Here is a 20055-nt window from a genome sequence, read left to right on the forward strand (position 1 = left end):
CTGAGGTTGTGTCGGTTAAGTAAATACTAATTACACAATCCATTCCTCATTATGGCATTTACTTTTTAGTATTTTTTGGGCTGCTACAAAGACTAACTCCTAATTATGATGTATCTTTGAATTATTTGTGGGGAGAGGGGAAAGGAGGAGGAGATTATTCATAAGAGAAACTAATGCATATGCAATTATGAATTATGAAGACTTTGACCATTTTTATCTTCAGGTCTCTAGCATCAGCATACCAAAGTTCATTGAGTTATCTTGTCTTCAATGCTACAAATTTTTCAAAATTTGAATGTAAAATTTATGAAACAGTATCTTCTCATGTTAAGCAAGGAACGCCTTTGGTTTCATGCCATGAAATTAGTATATTGCCAGTAGTATCTGCTGCTGTACTCATAGAAGTCCTGTGTATTCTCTTCTTCCTCTCAGATGAGTACCTCTACTCTGGAACAGCATCTGATTTCCTTGGCAAAGACACGGCATTTTCGCGGTCCCTTGGGCCTACTCACGACCATCATTACATCAGAACTGACATTTCAGAGCACTACTGGCTCAATGGTTAGTGATTTTCTCTTTTCGTTTTTTTTTTTGCCTTTGCTTTTGGGTAGATAAGAAACTCATTATTACTCATTCAGATGTGTTTGGGAATAAGTGGTTTAGCTTAACATTTTAAAATACTTTTGATTAACTTCCGACTAAGACAAATCCCCAGGACCTGTTGTGTGTATAATAATAATAGCTGACACTTACTGAGAGTGTGCTATTGTCCTTGATGCTGTTCCACGCTCTGATTTTTTAAATGTCCACAATGACATATGAGGTATGCATTATTATTATGTGCCTTTTACAGATGACTAAACAGAGTGAGGTTGAGAAATTTGGTCAAATTCTTATAACGTGTCGCTTATAGACCCTGGGGCTCAAGTTGGCGATCTTTCTCCTGAAGTCTGTTTTTTAATGACTAAGCCAAATCCTATCTATGAGCCTAATGACAAGGGGTTAGGTTGTAATGCTAACTTCTTTTGTTAAAGGTAATTTATACCTGGGTTGACATGTCCATCTAAAATTTTAAGCGTATTAATAATGACATTAGTTTATCTGATGACTTTTTTTGGAGTATTCTGAGTTTTAAAAAAAATAGAGTATTCTGAGTTTTAAGAAAAGCCACTAATGAATTAATTGACTAATTAATTAATTCATGTTTTCTTATGCTCTCCTGCCTTACAGCAGGTCAGTTTTAATCATGATAGTCTAATGTTTTCTAATTATCATAGCACTTTATTATATAGCATGGAAGAATCACATAACATTTTGCCATTTAAGCAGACAAACAATATTTCTCGTTCCCACCATAAATACTGTGTTTTAGTGCAGGAGGCCTGGGTAGACATTTCTTAGGGGCTATCTCTCCATCTCTCAGTACCATTTAAGCAGCGGCAACATAAACAGAAGGGAAAAACACTTTAAAACATTTCTTTAGTCAGAACCTCCAGATACATTTGTTTACACAACAATGGGCTCTCCCTTGACCAAAAAAGAGCCTTATTAATGGGGAAGACAAATTTAGAATATCTCCCAACTACGTGATTTCTCATTAATTTCTCTACACTCAGTGAGGGCAAGACTATCTTCTTGAGCATTGTGAGGTTTTTGTGGAAATACTTGGTTTGAGAGTGACTCCATGGATTTTTACCGAATAGAAAAACTTACCTATAGCTGTTTAGGTAACAAGATATATATATGGCTTTAAAATGAAGTATAGATTGTATTTCTTAATCTTGGGGTAGCAAATGTCATTAAATTGCCCCTCTTTTCAGAGATTTTTCTATTTATCCCTTAACAATGACATGTCCATTAAGAAGTCAGTGGCATTGCAGAATTAATGTCGGAAATCTTTATTCAACTATTATTTGACTAGCATGTTTCTAATGCTGTGTGAAAAGGATCACAAAGGAAGAAGACTTGAGTTGGTTTAACATTTAGTAACAACTTTTGAGGACCCTTGGCATACTGAACGCTGTTCTACTCCTGGGTTTACAAAGATTACAGGGGAGGGTTACTGACCTCACGGCTACTGGAAGCATTAGGAGAGAGTGGGAGTTGGGGCTGAAAAGCTGTAAATATTATCCTGACATCACAGGGAAGTTAAGTATGGCTTAGTTCTTTTTTTTTTTTTCTTTAGGTATAATTGACACATAACATTATATTAGTTTCAAGGGTATAATGTAATAATTCAATATTTGTATATATTGCAAAATGATCACAAAAAGTCTAGTTGATATCTGTCACCATACATAGTTGCAAGTATTTTTCTGTGTGTGATGAGAACTTCTAAGATCTACTGTTTTGGCAACTTTCAAATATGCAATACAGTATATTAGCTATAGTCACCATGCTGTGCATTACATCCCCAGGACTTATTTTATAAGTGGAAGTTTGTGCCTTCTTACCCCTTCATCCATACCATGATCTTAATCAGGGAATCAGATCTTTGTTTTTTATAAAGGTAACTAACAGTAGCATGAAGAGAAAACTAGAAGAGAATAAGGATAGAGAAAGAAGCCATAGCAAGGAAACAGGAAACTGTGGAATAAGAACAAAGGTATTTCCAGTGGAGATGGATGTGAGAATATATACAGCAACAAATATTTGAAATAGAAGATATTTGTTTGGGGGTAGAAAAATCCAAGGCTATGAGGACAGAATTCAAGAGAAGGTTTTGAATACTGAAAATACTTCGTGATTAAAGAAGTCAGTAGAAAAGAAAGAAAGAAAGAAAGAAGAAAGAAAGGAAAAAGGATACACAGTCGAAAAGTCTCAGGGGACTGAATGTAAGCAAATGACTAAGAATTAGGAAAACTTAACATTTGTGGTTCTAAGACAGTCAAAGCAGAATGCTTAGTGATTATGGGCCAGGGAACCATATAACCCGGTTTGCCCTGGATATTTCCAGCCTACCTCTAATGTTCTGTACCTCTCAAGAGTGTCCTAGTTTAGACAAGAATCACAGCTCTGTTTCTGTGGAATTAAATTATGTAGGTTTTTAAATCCTGAATGTCACTTATTTGTGAACTCAGTCAAGCCTTTCTGTGTGTCTACATTCTTTTGTCAAAAATTTGGCATAATAATAGTATTTATTCACAGGGTGTTCTAAGGACTAAATTAGATCATGTAGGGAAGATCATACTCGGAAATCTAATGGAAGACAATTTTAAGAGTTCAGTGTAGATGCTGCCATCACCATCATTGTCACTATTCTTGATGGTAAAAAAGACAGGAGGTGGGGGCGCCTGGGTGGCTCAGTGGGTTAAAGCCTCTGCCTTCAGCTCAGGTCATGATCTCAGGGTCCTGGGATCGAGCCCCGCATCGAGCCCCACATCGGGCTCTCTGCTCCGCGGGGAGCCTGCTTCCTCCTCTCTCTCTGCCTGCCTCTCTGCCTAGTTGTGATTTCTCTCTGTCAAATAAATAAAATATAAAAAAACAAAAACAAAAACAGGAGGTGGCCCTAAGACACCAAAGGCTCTGTGGTCCACTGACATCTGATAAGCCTTTGTAACTATGGACCACTTTTTCTTTCTTTCTCTCTGCATTTCATAATTCTGTGAGCTCATCCACTCTCAGGTTCCCAACTGTTTCCTGTGTTCCAGTGTTTCCTGAAACTACATTTCCAAACCTTTTCTCTGCAACTCAGAGCCCTTAAAAATATTTATTTGGGTGTCTTATATTTTCTTTCCAGATCACAAGAAAGAAACTGATGTTTTATACGGGAATAAAGAGATCTAAGCCTTCACCCTGATAGTGCCACAAAGGGGGATTTGGTTATTTTTTACAAGTTGTTTAAGTTGTGATCCTTTGCTTGAGTTTCTTTAAATATATGCAGATACAGATAGAGTAGAGATAGAGATATATAAAAGACTAATTGGATCTAAAATCCCCGGAATCTAATTTAAATTATCTTATTTTCCCTTAGAACCTGCCCTTCAACACCAGTTTCCTGATTTCTCTCTATCATAACTTTCTAAACATTATCCACCCAGTTACCTTGAAGTTATCTTTGATTCCTTCCTCTCCCCCACCCCCTTTATCTTATCTATCTCTAGGGCCTTTACTTCCGTCAAAATATCTATCGACCTTGTTGTTTCCATGGCCACCATCATTCTATAGCTCATCATCACTTGATCTCTGGGTTCTTGCCACTATTTTATTATTTGTTAATTCATTTTCCTATCGCTAATCTCCTCTGCTTCAAACTCATTTTGTATAATATCACTATTTTAGGCACTTTTAAAGTATTATTTTACTTACCAGTATAATCCTGAGAGAGTTACTATTCCCACTTTACATATGGGGTATATAGACTCGAAGTCAGATATACCATACACAGATAGCTAGTAGATGTAAGATTGAAAGTCAGGGATGTCTTTCTTGCTCTCGACACTTTTTTCTTGACATTTTATGATATATTTTATGATCAGCCTAAATTCTGCTGTTTTGACTGCACATCCCCTGCTCCTGGAGCCTCATTTATAGACAAAGGCCTGCCTAGATGCTACGTTGTGCAATAGCAAACTGAGGATGTGGGTTTGGTTGCAGGCGCTAGAGCAGAGAGAGAACGTGTGGTTGGGTAAGTGATGTGGAACACCGTGGCAGAATCTCTGAAGTCAGGGTTAGTGAGAACATCAGATCAGCTGTTTGCTGATGGACAGGCAGCCCAGAATTAGAAGAGCATCATGTTTTGGGAGACCCATTCAGCCAACGAGCTTCTCAGTCCGTGGAAACTAGGGCACAGCAAGGGAGAAATTATAGAAACTATATGAGATTCTTGTAATGAGGAAGTACTTGATTGGCTAAGACAAAAGACTGACTTGCTTAGGGAGCATTTCTGTTTTCCATTCTGAGAAGTGGCCATTTTCCAGATAGAGTCACCCTGGGGCCCCAAGACAGAGGTCAGTGGATCATCTGGCTGGAATCGGGAGGACGGGGAAACAAAATACAGTGATTGGGGAACTGGGAAGATTACTGGGAATAAGGTTATCATAGACATGATCTTATTGAACCTCATGTTCCATAAATTAAGATAGCATGAAGAAGGTGTGTCCAGCTCTATTAACCCCCAAGCCTGGCCTTCTATTCAAGTACCAAACCTCGGAAAGCGGTAGTGTACCCTATCTCCTGAGCCACAAGTTTGACTCCCCTTCTGGTCGCAGTTAGGGAATAGAGGCTGTTTCTGCCTTAACATTGGACCTGATGTAGCAGGTACTGACGTAGACTACTTGCTCTGAAGTGGCACTAATATAGTAGACACTAGCCACATGTACATTTAAACTAATTAAAATTAAATGCATTTAAAATTTGGTTCCTTAGACATACTGGGCATATTTCAAGTGCTCACTAGCCATGTGGGCTAGAGACTCTCATGTTGGACAGCACAGATGTAAAACATTTCCATCATCACAGGATTTTCTACTAGACAGTGCTGGTCTAAAGGGCACTTATTTATTAACTGTGTGCAGTAGCTCACAATCAAATATTGCAAAAAAAGTATAAATTTTCTTTACTCTTCACTTAGATGTATATGTGAAACTCATGCCTCGGTCTCATAAAATTGTTGCAAGGTCGAAAGAACCGATGGATATTCAATATTTCAAATGATGGAGTCGGTGTCAATGTCAAATCAGTTTCTACTATATAGTAGAACATCATTGTGTTATTTATTTCTGGTTAGACAGTTTGAAAGGTTTTCTTCCTGTTAAATTTTCCTCTCTGTACTTCCACTTTTAGTTTAGAATGCTAATTTTACATGTTTGTGGTTCACTAAACTCTTGTACATGTAAATCAATATTACATTTAGATTAAGTGAAATATAAGAATTAAATCAAATTTGCAATTGGTGTATTTAAATAATTAACCTTTTAAAAAATATGATCTTATGTGAATCTTTTTAAGTCCATAAAATCCTTAATGCTTGTGTGTATGCCGTATTTTGTTCTTTGCCCTGCCTGAAATTAGGCAGAGAAAGATCAGCTATCCTTTTCACTTACCAGTCCAATCCTTGTCAGAATTCCTCTAGGACTTTCTCTAATCCAGGTTCAGTAACCTTAAGAAGTGTGAATACTAACTCCTTCTTTGGGAGACCAATCCATCTGCTAAATACCTCACCAGGAGGATGAAAACCTGCAAAGATGCAGTACTATGGGCTGTTCTGGATGAAGTCTTGGATGGTTCCACACTTCTCTTTCTCACTTTTCTTAATCAACTTAATCTTAATCTTGATGCCATTTTCACTAGGCAGTGCCTCTAAGTGTCATGCTAATAGCTCATTTGTGAAAATGCATGATTTTAAACTCTACCCCCATTAGAGCATGTCTTTTCAATGCCGAAGGGGGAAAATGTGCCATTGTGATAAAGCCCAGGTGTCTATTGTTATGATTTTAAATTATTTAATGCAACAACTGCGCATGTCATACGCTGATTAAACGATAACTATTTTTACTCAAACTTGGCAGCAACTCAAGAAAGAGTTTCTATGTTAAAATACTAGCATCAATATTCTTCTAAGACAGGACCTCAGTTGAATCTGCAAGAAAGATATTCTATATTCTTGAAACATATTTATTTTTACCTCATGAGTATGCTTATTACTGAAATCACACAATAGAGAACTATTTGATACTACCTCATTTTTCATAATTAGATTTCTTCCTATAATAAACATTTGGCTTCAAAACCCCATCTTTCATTTTTCTCACAGTACTCCAAAATGGTTGTCTTGTAGGACTTAGGACCAACATTTAAAAGAGAATCCAATAAAATCAACAATCACTGAATATAAGTGATTATTTATCTATGAACATCTAGGATCTATTGATCATCTGTATTATGTATTAGTTAAAAGGGGAACAAATACAAATTGGCAAGTATTCACTCTGTTTTCCCCCACTGATGTCATAGATGAAATTCCTGGAATGTAGACTAGTGTCATATTCTACCTTTGATCATTTCAAATGGTGATACCTGCACTTGGATAAAATTTTCAATACCCAAAGTAAGTTTTTCTGTGCATCTCTGCGATAGAAGAATAGGAATTGTCATATTTATTTGGTCACCCTGCAGACCATCTACATTCTGCTTTATCATAGAATTATTTTTTTGTTGAACTCAGTAAACAAGTAAGACTTAACAATTGTCTCCTCTAACCACTTCGCCCATCTGAGTATCTGAGGAAAGCTTTACAAGCGACTCTGTCTCTCACACTGGAATTCCTTTTACCTATAATGATTTTCTGTTTCACATCACTGAACTCTCATTTCCTCTCTAGAGAGAAAGGACTGTAAATTTTGTACTACAAGGTTATTTTTTAAATTATAAATTCAACTCAATCATTAAAGTGATAGGATCTAAATGTTACAAGGGTGACATGTTTCATGTAGAACTTTTATTTAAATTATTTGAGTGCTATGATAAATTCTATTTGTGTGAATCCCCTTTTTAAGTTAAAATATTTGTTAAGATAAAACAAGCCAATCATATTCCTATAACTCATACATCTTTTCAGTTTTATCCCTTTTGTGTCCTGCTCCTATTCAGGAGGGGCAGAGGGAGAGAGAGATAATCCTTAAGCAGACTCCCTGCTGAGCGTAGAGCCCACTGTGGGGCTCGATTACAGGACTCTGAGATCATGACCTGAGCCAAAATCAAGAGCAGGACGCTTTGTGGAACGAGCCACCCAGGAACCCCAAAACCTACATGGTTTTCTATTTTATTTTATTTTATTTATTTCAGAGAGAGTGAGCGAGAGAGAGAGAGAGAGATAGAGAGAGAGCACACACATGCAGGGGAAGGGGCAGAGGGAGAAGGAGAAGCAGACTCCCTGCTGAGCATAGAGCTACACTCAGGGCTCAATCCCAGACTCCAGGATCATGACCTGAGCCAAAGGCAGATGCTTAACCGACCAAGCCACCCAGGCATCCCCCCAAACCCTACATGGTTTTCTAAATCTTTTTTTTTTTTTTTTTAAGTAACCTAGGACTATATGAAAGTGAGATTATCAAGAGCATGAGTCCACTGGAGTTCTAAACTTCAGAGAAAGAACATGGAAATAATAAAGAACAAAGGAGAGAAAGTTCATGCACATAATTTCCACTCATTTTCCTCTTCAAGTTTCCCATTTAAGCAGAGAAGAGATTGGATAGGAAACCCCGGGTGACCCAGCGTGACTGGGATGGAGAAGACTGAACTACCCATCACTTGGAATCAAACATTAACTTTTGTTTATTGAAGAAGGCTCTTGGGAAAGTTGTTTACTGGGCTATTGGCCTACTGCTCTGCTTTAGCAGGGGATGATTTTCAGGACTCCTGGGGTACATGACAACAGGGCAAATGTTGATCTTCTTTTCTGTTTTGTTTTTGTTATGGTGCTGGTGGTTGTGGTTTGAAATTTTTTTGTCTTCTCTTGTTTCCTGCTCTACTTCCTAAAGACTGCTCTGTGCTTCCCTCCAGGCATCTCCCATTTTCTACTTCATTGAGGCTCTTCCTTCTTGAATAACCATTCTCTCTATTTTGCCTTAATCAAAAGAACAATTTCCAAATAAGTATCACCTCATTACAGATCTGTTACTTGGTTCATTCACAATTCTATAAAACCCAGACTTAAAAATGCCCCAAACTTTTTAAACAAGGAATTAGTAACCCACACTGGCTTGTTACTGGTGCAGTGCAAAAGGATTAGTTGAGTTTCTAATATTTTTTTTCATTTGGCCTATGTTATGGGCATCTTTCCATGCCAGTACGTTTAGAATGTGTACTTTGTTTTTATCAGCTATTTGTTATTTGAACAAGTGTGTGGATGTGCTAAATTTTCTATCATTCTCTTGTTTGTTTTCATAATCATGATTATCATCCTGCAGATCACCTAATAATAAACTTATTGAAAATTTATAAATAATTAATATTATAAATTAAATATGAATTAATATTATACTCATAAAATTATATTTTATTTAAAATTCAAAAATTTTAACTTAAAAATTTAAATTTAAAAATTATATTTAAAATTAGTTATATAAATATAAATAAATAAATTTATTGAAACATTTATTGAACCCTTATTATGTGTCAGTCACTACCAAATAGCAAGTGCTTTACATACATTAATTCACTTGGTTATCATATCAGTTATCCAATTAGGTAGATGATTGATAGCCTCATATTAGGCATGAGGTATTTGAAACATAGAGAAGACAAAAATTCACATAAGGCCACCCTTGTAGTAAGTGGGAGAGATAGGATATAAACCTGCAAAGAGTGTATCCAGAACCTACAAAGGAGTCAACCCAAGCTCTATTAATTAGTTGTTTTAATTTTCCTTTCCCTAAAAGGCAGCAAGTAACATCATAACGTATAAAAATTTGGGATGTTGTTTCTAGTTTTCCCTAAGCTCTTCATTCTATACATTGTGATTTTAAAAAACAGTGACTCCATCAAATACAAGGAAAATATAAAATCGTAGATTCTCCAGGTTTGAAAGGACTTTCTAAGTAATTTAGTTGAGTTGTAGCAATTGTGAACATCAGCCAGTCATGTTCTCACCGGCTCTCTGGAATTCCTAGAGAACTTGTTTGAGATCTCTGCATACTAATACATGTTTCTGTATGGTGTCATGTTTATTTGTGTATATGTCTCATTTCACTCATTCCATTCATGGTTCATTTTTTTTTTTTATTCTGCTGATAGTTGTTTGACATTCAAAGACACATTATTCACAATATAATGCTATCTTGGCTGCATTGTCTCAGTATTGTAATCTGTAGCTTCTTTTCTTTCAAACAGGAGCAAAATTTATTGGAACTTTCCCTATACCAGACACCTATAATCCAGATGACGATAAAATATATTTCTTCTTTCGTGAAACATCTCAAGAAGGCACTACTTCTGATAAGACCATCCTTTCTCGAGTTGGAAGAGTTTGCAAGGCAAGATATATTTTTCTTACTTAAGTGGCATGTATGTGTATGTATGAACAATTAATTATATAATTTTAAAGTAAAAGTTAATGTCCATCATTCATAAATAGTGAGATAAATTCACACTATCTTACATGAATAGTTTTTATAATCCAAACGTGAAAAGGAAAAAAAGGATACAAATTTTTCTAGTATTAGGGTTTTTTTGTTGTTTTGGTTTTTGGTTTTTTCCCCCAGTATGAATTGTTAGCCAGGTTTGAGTTAGATCTCTTTGGCAGCTTGCTCCTTATTTTGACCGGTTACCCCTTTGCCAGCTTTCACTATTCCCGGTAAGATCCCTACATTGTCCTGGACCATGGAAATTAAAATGCTTTTGTACATTAAATTTGATTTTGAAGTTGAAAGTAGTGTAATCACTGGAGTAACTTGAACACTAACAGAATAAGGTCTGGTATTTTTAGGAAAACACATCACACATGCAAAATTATGTATCTTTATAGGGATCGAGTAAGTTGAAAATGTGGTTATAGTAATACTATAGTAAATATTTTCTAAACCATTTATCTAGATTAGGTTTTGAGAATAAATGAGATAAGAAGAAAAAACAAAGCAAAATGCAAAACTTTTTTTTTGAAGAACACTGCAATTCATTTTTTAAGATTGCCATTTTATGTAAGTTACAGGAAAACAGAATTCTATGAAACACTTCCATTTTGCTCCATTCAAGTTCTCATTTGAGTGAATACAAGTTTTATAGAATAGTAATGCTACTGGCTCACACTTTTGATTTCAATATATTATTTTTTTAGTTGGATTTATCTTCCTTGAAATAACTTTTCTGAAATAGCCAGACACCGTTCATAAACTCTGTTATTAAAAAAGAGCTGTTAAGTTAATAAGTACTCTGAATAGGAAGCTTTTTTTAGGTCTTGTACAAACTTTTCATTTTCTTCCATTTGAGCCGATCACTTTTTTGTTTCCATCTGTACCCTCAGGCTTTTGCACACTTCCAGGGACAGAAATACAAACCATCACAGCGCTTAAAAGTGCTAATGAAAACATGGCTTTTGAAAGAGGCCAGCTCCCAAGCACACATCACTCTTTTCCTAGTGTCCTAGCCACTGATGCTGCCTCCCACTGATCCCTTTACCCCCAGGGGACAGAACTCTCTAAAAAGCATCCTCATTCTTTCAGAGTCCAAGAATTCACAGTAATTTCTCTTGAAGCCTCTTGCCTAGAGATGAATGGCCATTGCTTGGAGTAGTCGTAGCATGTTAGTGTACTGAAGCATGCTTTGTAACAACAGTATTCCGACCCTGAAAAGCGGGGCTGTGGATTGACATCATTTGCATAAATGAACTACATTAAATATGTCAAAAAAGATTTACAAGTCACTCTCTGATGAACACCTATAACAAGTGTTTTGTGAAGGAGTTCAATACTTATTTCTTCGTAGGTCTAACACATGTGATAGAAAATCATTTGTTACAAAATAGTATTTGTACCCTATTGTTAAATGTATTGAAAGCTATGTTCGAGGTGGAAGAATATATTGAAGAAAAATGTAGTTGCCCTGTTTATAAACTTATATTTTAAAAATATGATAGAGACTCTTAACTATAAGCCTTGGGGCATTTTGCTTTAATTATGAACAAACTCCTATATAATTAAAAAGGCTGAGAGAACTGTAGTGCAGGAATCTTCCCACCACAAAAAACACGAAGGCCACACAGCAAGATTTTGTCAAGCCATTGTGTTTGGATAAAAAGCTAACAAATTGTGAGATCAAATAAGGACATGTGATGGATGAATTTCCTCTAAAAAAAAAAGATATAATGGAGGTCCTTCTTACATCTCTTTACTCAATCACTGTTTCTAGTTAGTACCATCTTCAGAATTTCCCACTACACATATGATCAATTCGTCAAATGTTTACAACATTTGGTTTTGCATACACCTCTAAAATTTCTTAATTGCAGCATGCTCTGACTGTTTTGAGCTCTACTTAATAATTTAGGGTTAAATTGTGGCAAAAATGAGCACATGTAAATGGAGATTTCACTAACAAGATTTAAAATGACTTGAAATCTTTTTATAAAAATGTCAAAATAATAAGTTTATTTTTTAATTTTTTAAAAGATTTTATTTATTTATTTGACAGAGAGAGAGTGAGAGCAGGAACACAAGCAGGGGAAGTGGGAGTGGGAAAAGGAGAAGCAGCCTTCCACCCAACAGGGAGCCCGATGCGGGGCTCGATCCCAGGACTCTGGGATCATGACCTGAGCTGAAGGCAGAGGCTAAACAACTGAGCCACCCAGGCGTCCCATAAATAATAACAAGTTTAGTTAAAAAGAAAACAACTGTTTGGCCTCATAGTTGCTGTTAAATATTATTTTCACATAAAATGTTCTTCTGACATTATTCAGAACATATTATTCCTCTCTGTTGGTTCTTTTTTTTTTTTTAACCCCCATGGGATTATTATAATACTGCTTTTCGTTTCAAGAAATAATAACAAATGTATGTCTATGCTATGAAACAAAATTGAGTTTGATAGTTATAAGCAAAGATCCAAGAAGTCAGAGATCATGTTAGAGAAGTAAGAGTGAACTGTGTACACTTGACTGAGTTTAAAGAACTTTTTAGTAATGTGGGAGTTCTTTACACTCTTTGTTCCACCAGGATATTCCTACAGGCTCATATACTTATAAATATTCTGGTTTTGTTGTTTTTATTTGTTTCCATTTGTAACTGATGGTCTTCAGCCTCCAAATTGGTGACAATTTAAATGTTCCCTACTTCTTCAGCTACTAAACTCAAGTAAAAGTCATTTTATTGACCTGTCAAAGATAGTACTATTTGTGTAGTGTATTGTGATTGGTGGGGAGATTGATTGCCTATTGAAATAGGCAAAAATTGCACAAAAATTACTAAAGATTGTTTATAGAATGAGCGAGTCTTTTCAATTCTGTAACCCACTCTTTCATTATTATATTATTTTATTATTTCAATAATAACAAAATATAAGTTCTGAACAAAATGCAATAATACACCAGACCCTGGGAGATAAGTACACCACTGTCCCCTTTCTTTGAAATCTCCCAGCACACTGAAGGAAATAGAGATACAAACAGATAATCACAATATTAAGTGACAGGTAGGAGCTGAGAATACTGCATATTTGATGAAGCTCAAAAATCGAGTCCTGTAGAAGGAGGAGGACTACATCAAGGAAAGGAGAGGATAAGCCTTTCAGGCTGTGTGACAGCGTATATTTGGTTTACAGAAGGGTGAAATTTTGTTGAAAGTGGAATATATATGGGGGGCAATGTCATTCGAGATTGGAGTGGTAAATTGGAAGATAAGTCTTGTTTCCATATTAAGTAGTTCAAACTCTATCCTGTAGGCAATGAGAAGTTATCAATGTTTTTTAGAAAAGAAATGACTTGATGGAAGATATACTTAGCAACAATTTGAGGAACCATCTGGAATGAGAAATATTTGCAACTAAGGACCCTAAAGAAAATGGGAATGAATAGAATAGAATGCACAGAATCTAGATGCGGATATCTAATAAGTCCTTAATTTGTTACTTCTCCTTTATTAATTGCTTAGTGTAGACTATTCTGTCCACTAGAACTTTACGTGATGATAGGAATGTTCCATATGTCCACTCTCCAACACAGGAGCTATGTGGCTATTAGTATTAACATTCGTTTAGCGTGACAGAGGAACTGGATTTTTAATGTTATTTAATTCTAACTGATATTAACTTAAATAGTATCATGTGTGTTATCAACTGACTGGAATTAAAATGAAAACTTTAAATAATAAAGATAAGTAGTATCACGTGGCTAGTGGCTACAATATAAATATAAACTATGAAAGTATTCATTTACTTAACAATGTGTGTGCAATGCTGTGCTAAATAAACAGTAGTTTTATAGAAGATAAAAAGAAAAAAAGAAGTTATATTTGTATTCACTGAGCTTGCAAACTCCTAAATGATATATGCTTTAAACAAGAAAACACAGATTAATATATCATTGGAAAGTGTGGTAAGTGCTAAAGTGGGGGGTTGGTCACGGGGCATGGTTAGGAAAAATGGGTGGGATTTAGATCGGCTGTGGAAGATCTTCTGTCTGAGAAAGTAACTTTTGAACCAGATATTGAAAACGATTAGGAAATTGCAGGGCAAAGAGACGGGGATTGGGAAGAATATTCCAGGCAGAAGGAAAAGCACATGTGAAATCTCAGAGGTGGAAAAGAGCATTTAATAAATCAAAGGGGCAGCTGGGTGGCTCAGTCAGTTAAGCATCTGCCTTTGGCTCAGGTCATGATCTCAGGGTCCTGGGGTTGAGTCCGATGTCAGGCTCCAGTGGGGAGTCTGCTTCTACCTCTCCCCCATCCCTGCTCATGCTCTCTTTCTCTCTCTCTCTCTCTCTCTCTCTCTCATTTTCTCTCTCTCAAATAAATAAAACCTTAAAAAAAAAAAAAAAGATCTTGAAAGAGCTTTGCTGTGATGGGAACATAACAAGTACATGGGAAATTAACAGGATAGTGATTGTTTCCCCTTTAAAACATACATAAAATTTCAAGTCATAAGAAGTCTTATCTTCCCCTTTTGTATACTGACTGATAATGCAGATATCGACATCATGATGTATATGAGAGGCTGCAACAAGTTTCTGTCCTATTGGATCCTTGATGCATTTTAATTCTTCCCTATTCCTGTCCCAGAAACATTAATACCTGCCGGTAGACACGGACTCCTATATTCTTAGTAATTGTGATTTCCAGAAGATAACCAGAGATGAGGGAAATTCACAAAGAGATATCTTCTGATATTTGATAGCAACAACACCAAATATTGTGTAAGGGCATGAATTTTATACTTGGACATGTCGAACTTGACGTGGCTCTGGGATATGCTGCCAAAATAGCCAGTTGAAAATGGGAATCTGAGGCTTGGTGGTGTCTGGAATCATGAACTTGGAAATCACCAATGTACTGGTGGTTCTTGAAGTCATGGAGGTGTGTGAAATAGCCCAAATATGTAGTGTGAGATCAATGAGTAAGGACACAATCCCAAGGGACAAGGATATTTAAGGGGAAAAACAAAACAAAACAAAAACAGAGGAAAATACTATAAAGGCAATTGAGAAGAAATAGTTTGATAGTAGGTGGGGAACTTGTTGAGAGTGGCATGACAAAGGACCAAAGCTGTTTCAAGAAGAAAGCAATTGTCAGTAATATTATACACCAAAAGGAAGTCAGATAAGATTGTTATTAAAAATCAGGTATTCGATTTGGCAGTAAGGATATCACCAATATAGTTTGCTCAAATGATGAGAATATTCAATGTGGAAGCAGATCGGACTTACGTCTCTGTTCTACGCCTTCCTAGCTCAGCTTTTTTTTTTTTTTTAAGATTTTATCTATTTATTTGACAGAGAGAGAGAGAGATCAAGCGCACAAGCAGGGGGAGCGGCAGAGGGAGAGGGAGAAACAGTGGGGAGTCTGACAGTGGGCTAGATGCCAGGACCCTGGGATCATGATCCGAGCTGAGTGCAGAGGCTTAACTGACTGAGCCACCCAGGTCCTCCCAACTCAGCTTCTTAACTTAGGAAATGAGGGCACCCATCTCTTCCATGATGTTGTTACCAAGGAAGTGAAAGACTTAAATGAGATCATAGGAATTTGGATGTGGCAGGTACTGAGGAAGGTACTGGAAAACAAGAGTGACTTAACTAGGTCTCTATTTTCAAGCAGTAAACAATGTAGAAGATTGACGTGTGAATAATGTAAGTGCCTTGTCATACAACAGAGAGTTAAATGTCAAAAATCACGTACACACACACAACGTATCACTCATACACACTCACATTTTTGGAGCCAGGTCAACCAACTGCGCTTGGGAGCACAAGAGTGGTAGTATACTTATATTAGGGACAGGGGTTGATTAGAGATAGGTCAGTTACTAAAGGTTAATGGGAAGAGATGACATTTAATTAGTTTCGATGTTGGAAATTATGGTTATTATTTTGCCTTCATTTTCAGCAACAGTTGTACTTGGAAGGTGGATCTTATTTCTGCATGTAGTCAAAAGGATTTGGAGACATGTCTGGTGAAAATTTTGTGGACAGTTTGAACAATGCAAACTTTAGACAGGAGACATGGACAGGGAGAGACACTAAATGGGGTAAAGAAGCTGAATTAGAGTACATTTCATGACACCCCCAGGAGAGTAAGCACCACCTTTCAATCACTTTCAAACTCAGTACGTTTATCTTTGTAGATGGCAGAACACATTTATTGATTAATTATTTTTCGATGGTATCCCTATTTGCCTATCAAACTTCTTACTCCATTTTTCATATTTAAAATAAGATGGCTTAGCCTTGATGATTTCCAGAGCCTTGCCAGAGTTTATAATTCTTTATTCTGCCATACAGCCAATATTTCAAGCACCAAATGATGTACCTTACACCCCAGTCTGCTCTCATAAATGGTAAATTACACAGATCTCCATGGCGAGGTAATAAATGTTAACTGAAAGAACAGGTGAGACAGCCTGAAATAAACCTTCTGAATAGTCCTTTCAGATACTATTATTTATGTCTGTGTGGTGTTTATTACCGCACGTGTGTGTGTGTGTGTGTGTGTGTGTGTGTGTGTCCCTTCAAGACTCACCCTGTAAGTGTGGAAATACCAGTCTCTTCAGTGAGGCTTGCTTGCAACTTTTCGCCTCAAGGCTGTTTCCCATTACTTTGGGATTCTCTTCATTTTTGGAAGCTTTGTCCATTAGCTTACTTATGCTCGCCCACTCTGGATTCCAGCTGTAGGTTATGCCAGTTCTCTGTTTTGTTTTGCAGTATTTCCTTTGGTCCTTGCCAGGAATTCAGTTTGGATGGTCCTTTCACATAACTTGCCTGGGGGTCTAATTAATAGTCTTTTGCCTTGATTCCACTTGCATTGTCTACCTTGATATATGGTCCTTTTTGGACAATTACTGCCTTTGAAGATCTGTGTTTTTAAGCCGATGACACTTTCTGTATTCATTGATCTCTGCCGAGTTGTAGGGTTTTTTTGCTTACTTTTCAACGTGTCACTTACAACCTAAATGAGAGATTTAGAGCCACAAGTTACAGATGTGCTTTTGCTTCACTTCCATCTGTTTTCCTGTCAGAAATTCCTAGGCAAGGATTTACACTGTTGGCTGTAGCTTTTTTTTTTTTTTTTTAATTTACTGAGCTCTGATCTTACCTGAAAAAAAAAAAAAAAGGCTGCTTATCATGCTTACATTTACTTAATTTTAACCTGTTAAATCTTAGAAACTGAACTTTTTAGTAGAGACTATTATCTAGTCCTGCATTTCTAATAATCTTTACAAGTTTTTGCAGTAGTTAGAAAAATATGTTCTCCATTTTGATTCTCCAATAGCAAATCGAAAACAGTCATCTCTAAACTTGAGAGTCCCTTTTAGGAAAAAAAAAAAAATACATATAGATATATATATTGGTTGTCTTGAAAGCCTCTTCAGAATAGAGCCTTTAAAAATCACTCTGCTTAATACCTGCCACACAAGTATTTTGGTTATTTTGTTCTTCTCCTCTCCCCTTTGTCTGAAATGTTTGAGTTTGCATAGCTTTGTTTCTTTTACCATTAAGGGATTTCAAGATTATTTGTAGATGAAATAGAAGACTCCTTACTTTCCTATTTTGCTTTTATTTCTTAGTGGTCATAACCCCATCTCAGTGAAACAGATGAAACGTGGTTACCACACATTGCAAAGGAAGATCCGGGCTAAAAAGGAAAGCACAACAACATAGTTCTCTCATTTGATTCAGCCCATGTAATTCACTGTCTTCCATTAGTTCATTTAATGTATTAAAAATGTCCTCATTTAAGCTCTGCTCTCAGTATAATACCATATTTTAGTGTATATGACATGCTTTCTTAATGAGGCTCTTGGAACCTCTTATTCCAGATTTTACTTTTTGTTTCTGTCACATCATGATTATAGTTTCCAGCTTCTAAATAGGCCGTTCTGTGTTTGGATTATCCTTATCATTTTTATTTACTTACCCAGCCCCATACAGACCATGCGCATTAAGCTTACAAAGGTTCTAAAATCCATCCCTGGAAATAAGTGTGTGAAGCTCGAGGCAACCCAAGGAGTACATTGGACAGTTGCTCTGAAAGGTCCGTTGCTGAGGTCCTAGCCCCAGTACTTCCTGGTGGAATGGGTCTTCAGGCAATTCAGAGGCATATCTCAACACGAGACTGTTTAAAACCCACAAGGGACAGCTGTTATGATAAATGACAGATCAGATAAAGAATATGAATGCTGCATTGAAAAATACAAGAGGCATTACATTGAAAACACCAAAGTATTAAATTGCCCTAATCTTTTACCGAATGTGTAAAAAGGGTCTATGGGAAGTCTATGTGTTTATCTCAGTGGGGCAGTTTCAGTTATGAAAAAAATATGTTTATTGATGTACAATATTGTAGTATCTAGATTACACTTCAAAAGAAACAGGTAGTATTAATTCAAACCAAAATCTCTGGGACTTAATGTCATTAAAAGCTAGAATTGGGGAGAAGTGTGCGTAAAAGGTACACAAATGATAGTTTTCAAAGTTTTGGGGAATTCCGTTCTCTTGCCTGCACGAGGATGCAGAAGAGCATTAAGCAAAAGAACTAATTTAAAGCAAAGAAGAATTTATAAACCAGCCTGATTCCTGCATCAAACCTTTTTTTTTTCTTTTTCTTTTTTCTAAGTGCTAAAGATGTGCCATTCTTCAGTGTTTGTTGACTGGAAAAGCCTAGTGTCTTTCAACTTAAACTCATTAATATGGTTACAGATTTCTGAATGCTAATCTGTATTTCAATAGAATACAACATGTTCCCATATGTCTTGTGATTTCGTTGATTTATAAAGTCTTCAGGCGTTAAGAGGATAGGACCTAAAAGTCAATTCTTTTATTTTCCAAGAGCTTCTGTTTCCCAAGACATAGGTGAAAAGGATCATATTTATAAAGTGCTAAGAGATCCGCAAAGAGGATGATGTATACAGATAAAATTGTGTTTAGCAGATGAACCCAGCATAGTGACCCAGAGGTCAAAAGACATAGTCAATAAAAGTTCATGTGTGACAGTTTGTAGCTACTCCACATGTCTATGTAAGATTTATAAGGACTTGAGTCTGCTGGGACAGTAGAAGCAAAATGGAATCACCATTAACCTGCCTTCTGACTGATCTACCCATCAGTAGCCTATAAGTGGAAATCATAGTATTTCATAATGTGCAGCCATCACTCGACCACCTGGCCCAGAGAGTTTATTTTCAAAATGCTGAAGGATTCTAAATTGTGCTTTGTTTCATCTTCTGTCTTTTCTGTTTTTAAAATTAAGAACTGTCACAAACATATAAAAAGCCATAGAGAATAAGAAAACAGTCACCCTCTGTGTTCACCCCCCAGATGGAACCCATGTGGTCTCGCTTGTTTACATTTAATTTCTTTGTTACTTTCATCTGCATCTTTGTGTAGAGAATGTCAAGGCTTTTGGCAATCTGACCACAAAGAAGCTGTGATAGAGTGGAGGCACAGAAGAGACGGTGACTAAAAGCTGCTGATTCTGACATCTCAATAATAAATCTATTGTGTTAGTGAGATAGTTGTGTTCTTTAGAACTTCAGAAAAATAAGCAAGAAGGTGACAATTTAGTACAAAAGTGGTTACCTCCCTTTCAGCCCTCCGCAGGGCTTAAAGTTCTCAGGGGGGATTTTGTGGATTTGCAAACAAATCCAGGGACTGAGAGGTGGTCAAGTCAGTCAACTGACACTTCCTTTCCTACAGGAGAAATACAACTCCTTGTGAATTGAACTTTGCCATTCCAGGTCATGCTTCTGGATGTCCCCAAGAGTTACTATCCAGTCATTAAATGCTTATAATCCATCCCTGAGAACTATTATCCCAGAAATTATAATTCTTTCCCTGCTGAGAGCAGGTGGCTTTCATCTTTGACCTGGATTTTTTTTTTTTGCCTTTTTTTTTTTTATCATTTTATTCCTTGAGGGGCC

General features: G+C 36.4%; 1 protein-coding gene across 2 annotated transcripts in view; it reads left to right on the forward strand.

Annotated features, from left to right (window-relative positions):
• SEMA3D (semaphorin 3D) overlaps positions 1–20055 on the forward strand; it is a 203074-nt gene that overhangs the window by 132009 nt on the left and 51010 nt on the right. For both annotated transcript variants that reach the window (XM_046021298.1, XM_046021299.1), the window contains exons 7-8: positions 433–561; positions 9832–9974. In XM_046021298.1, coding sequence (XP_045877254.1) covers positions 433–561; positions 9832–9974 — 272 coding nt within the window. The remainder of the gene's footprint in view (positions 1–432; positions 562–9831; positions 9975–20055) is intronic.

The sequence above is a fragment of the Meles meles genome, chromosome 10 (assembly GCF_922984935.1).
Source record: "Meles meles chromosome 10, mMelMel3.1 paternal haplotype, whole genome shotgun sequence".
NCBI classification, from domain to species: Eukaryota; Metazoa; Chordata; class Mammalia; order Carnivora; family Mustelidae; genus Meles; species Meles meles.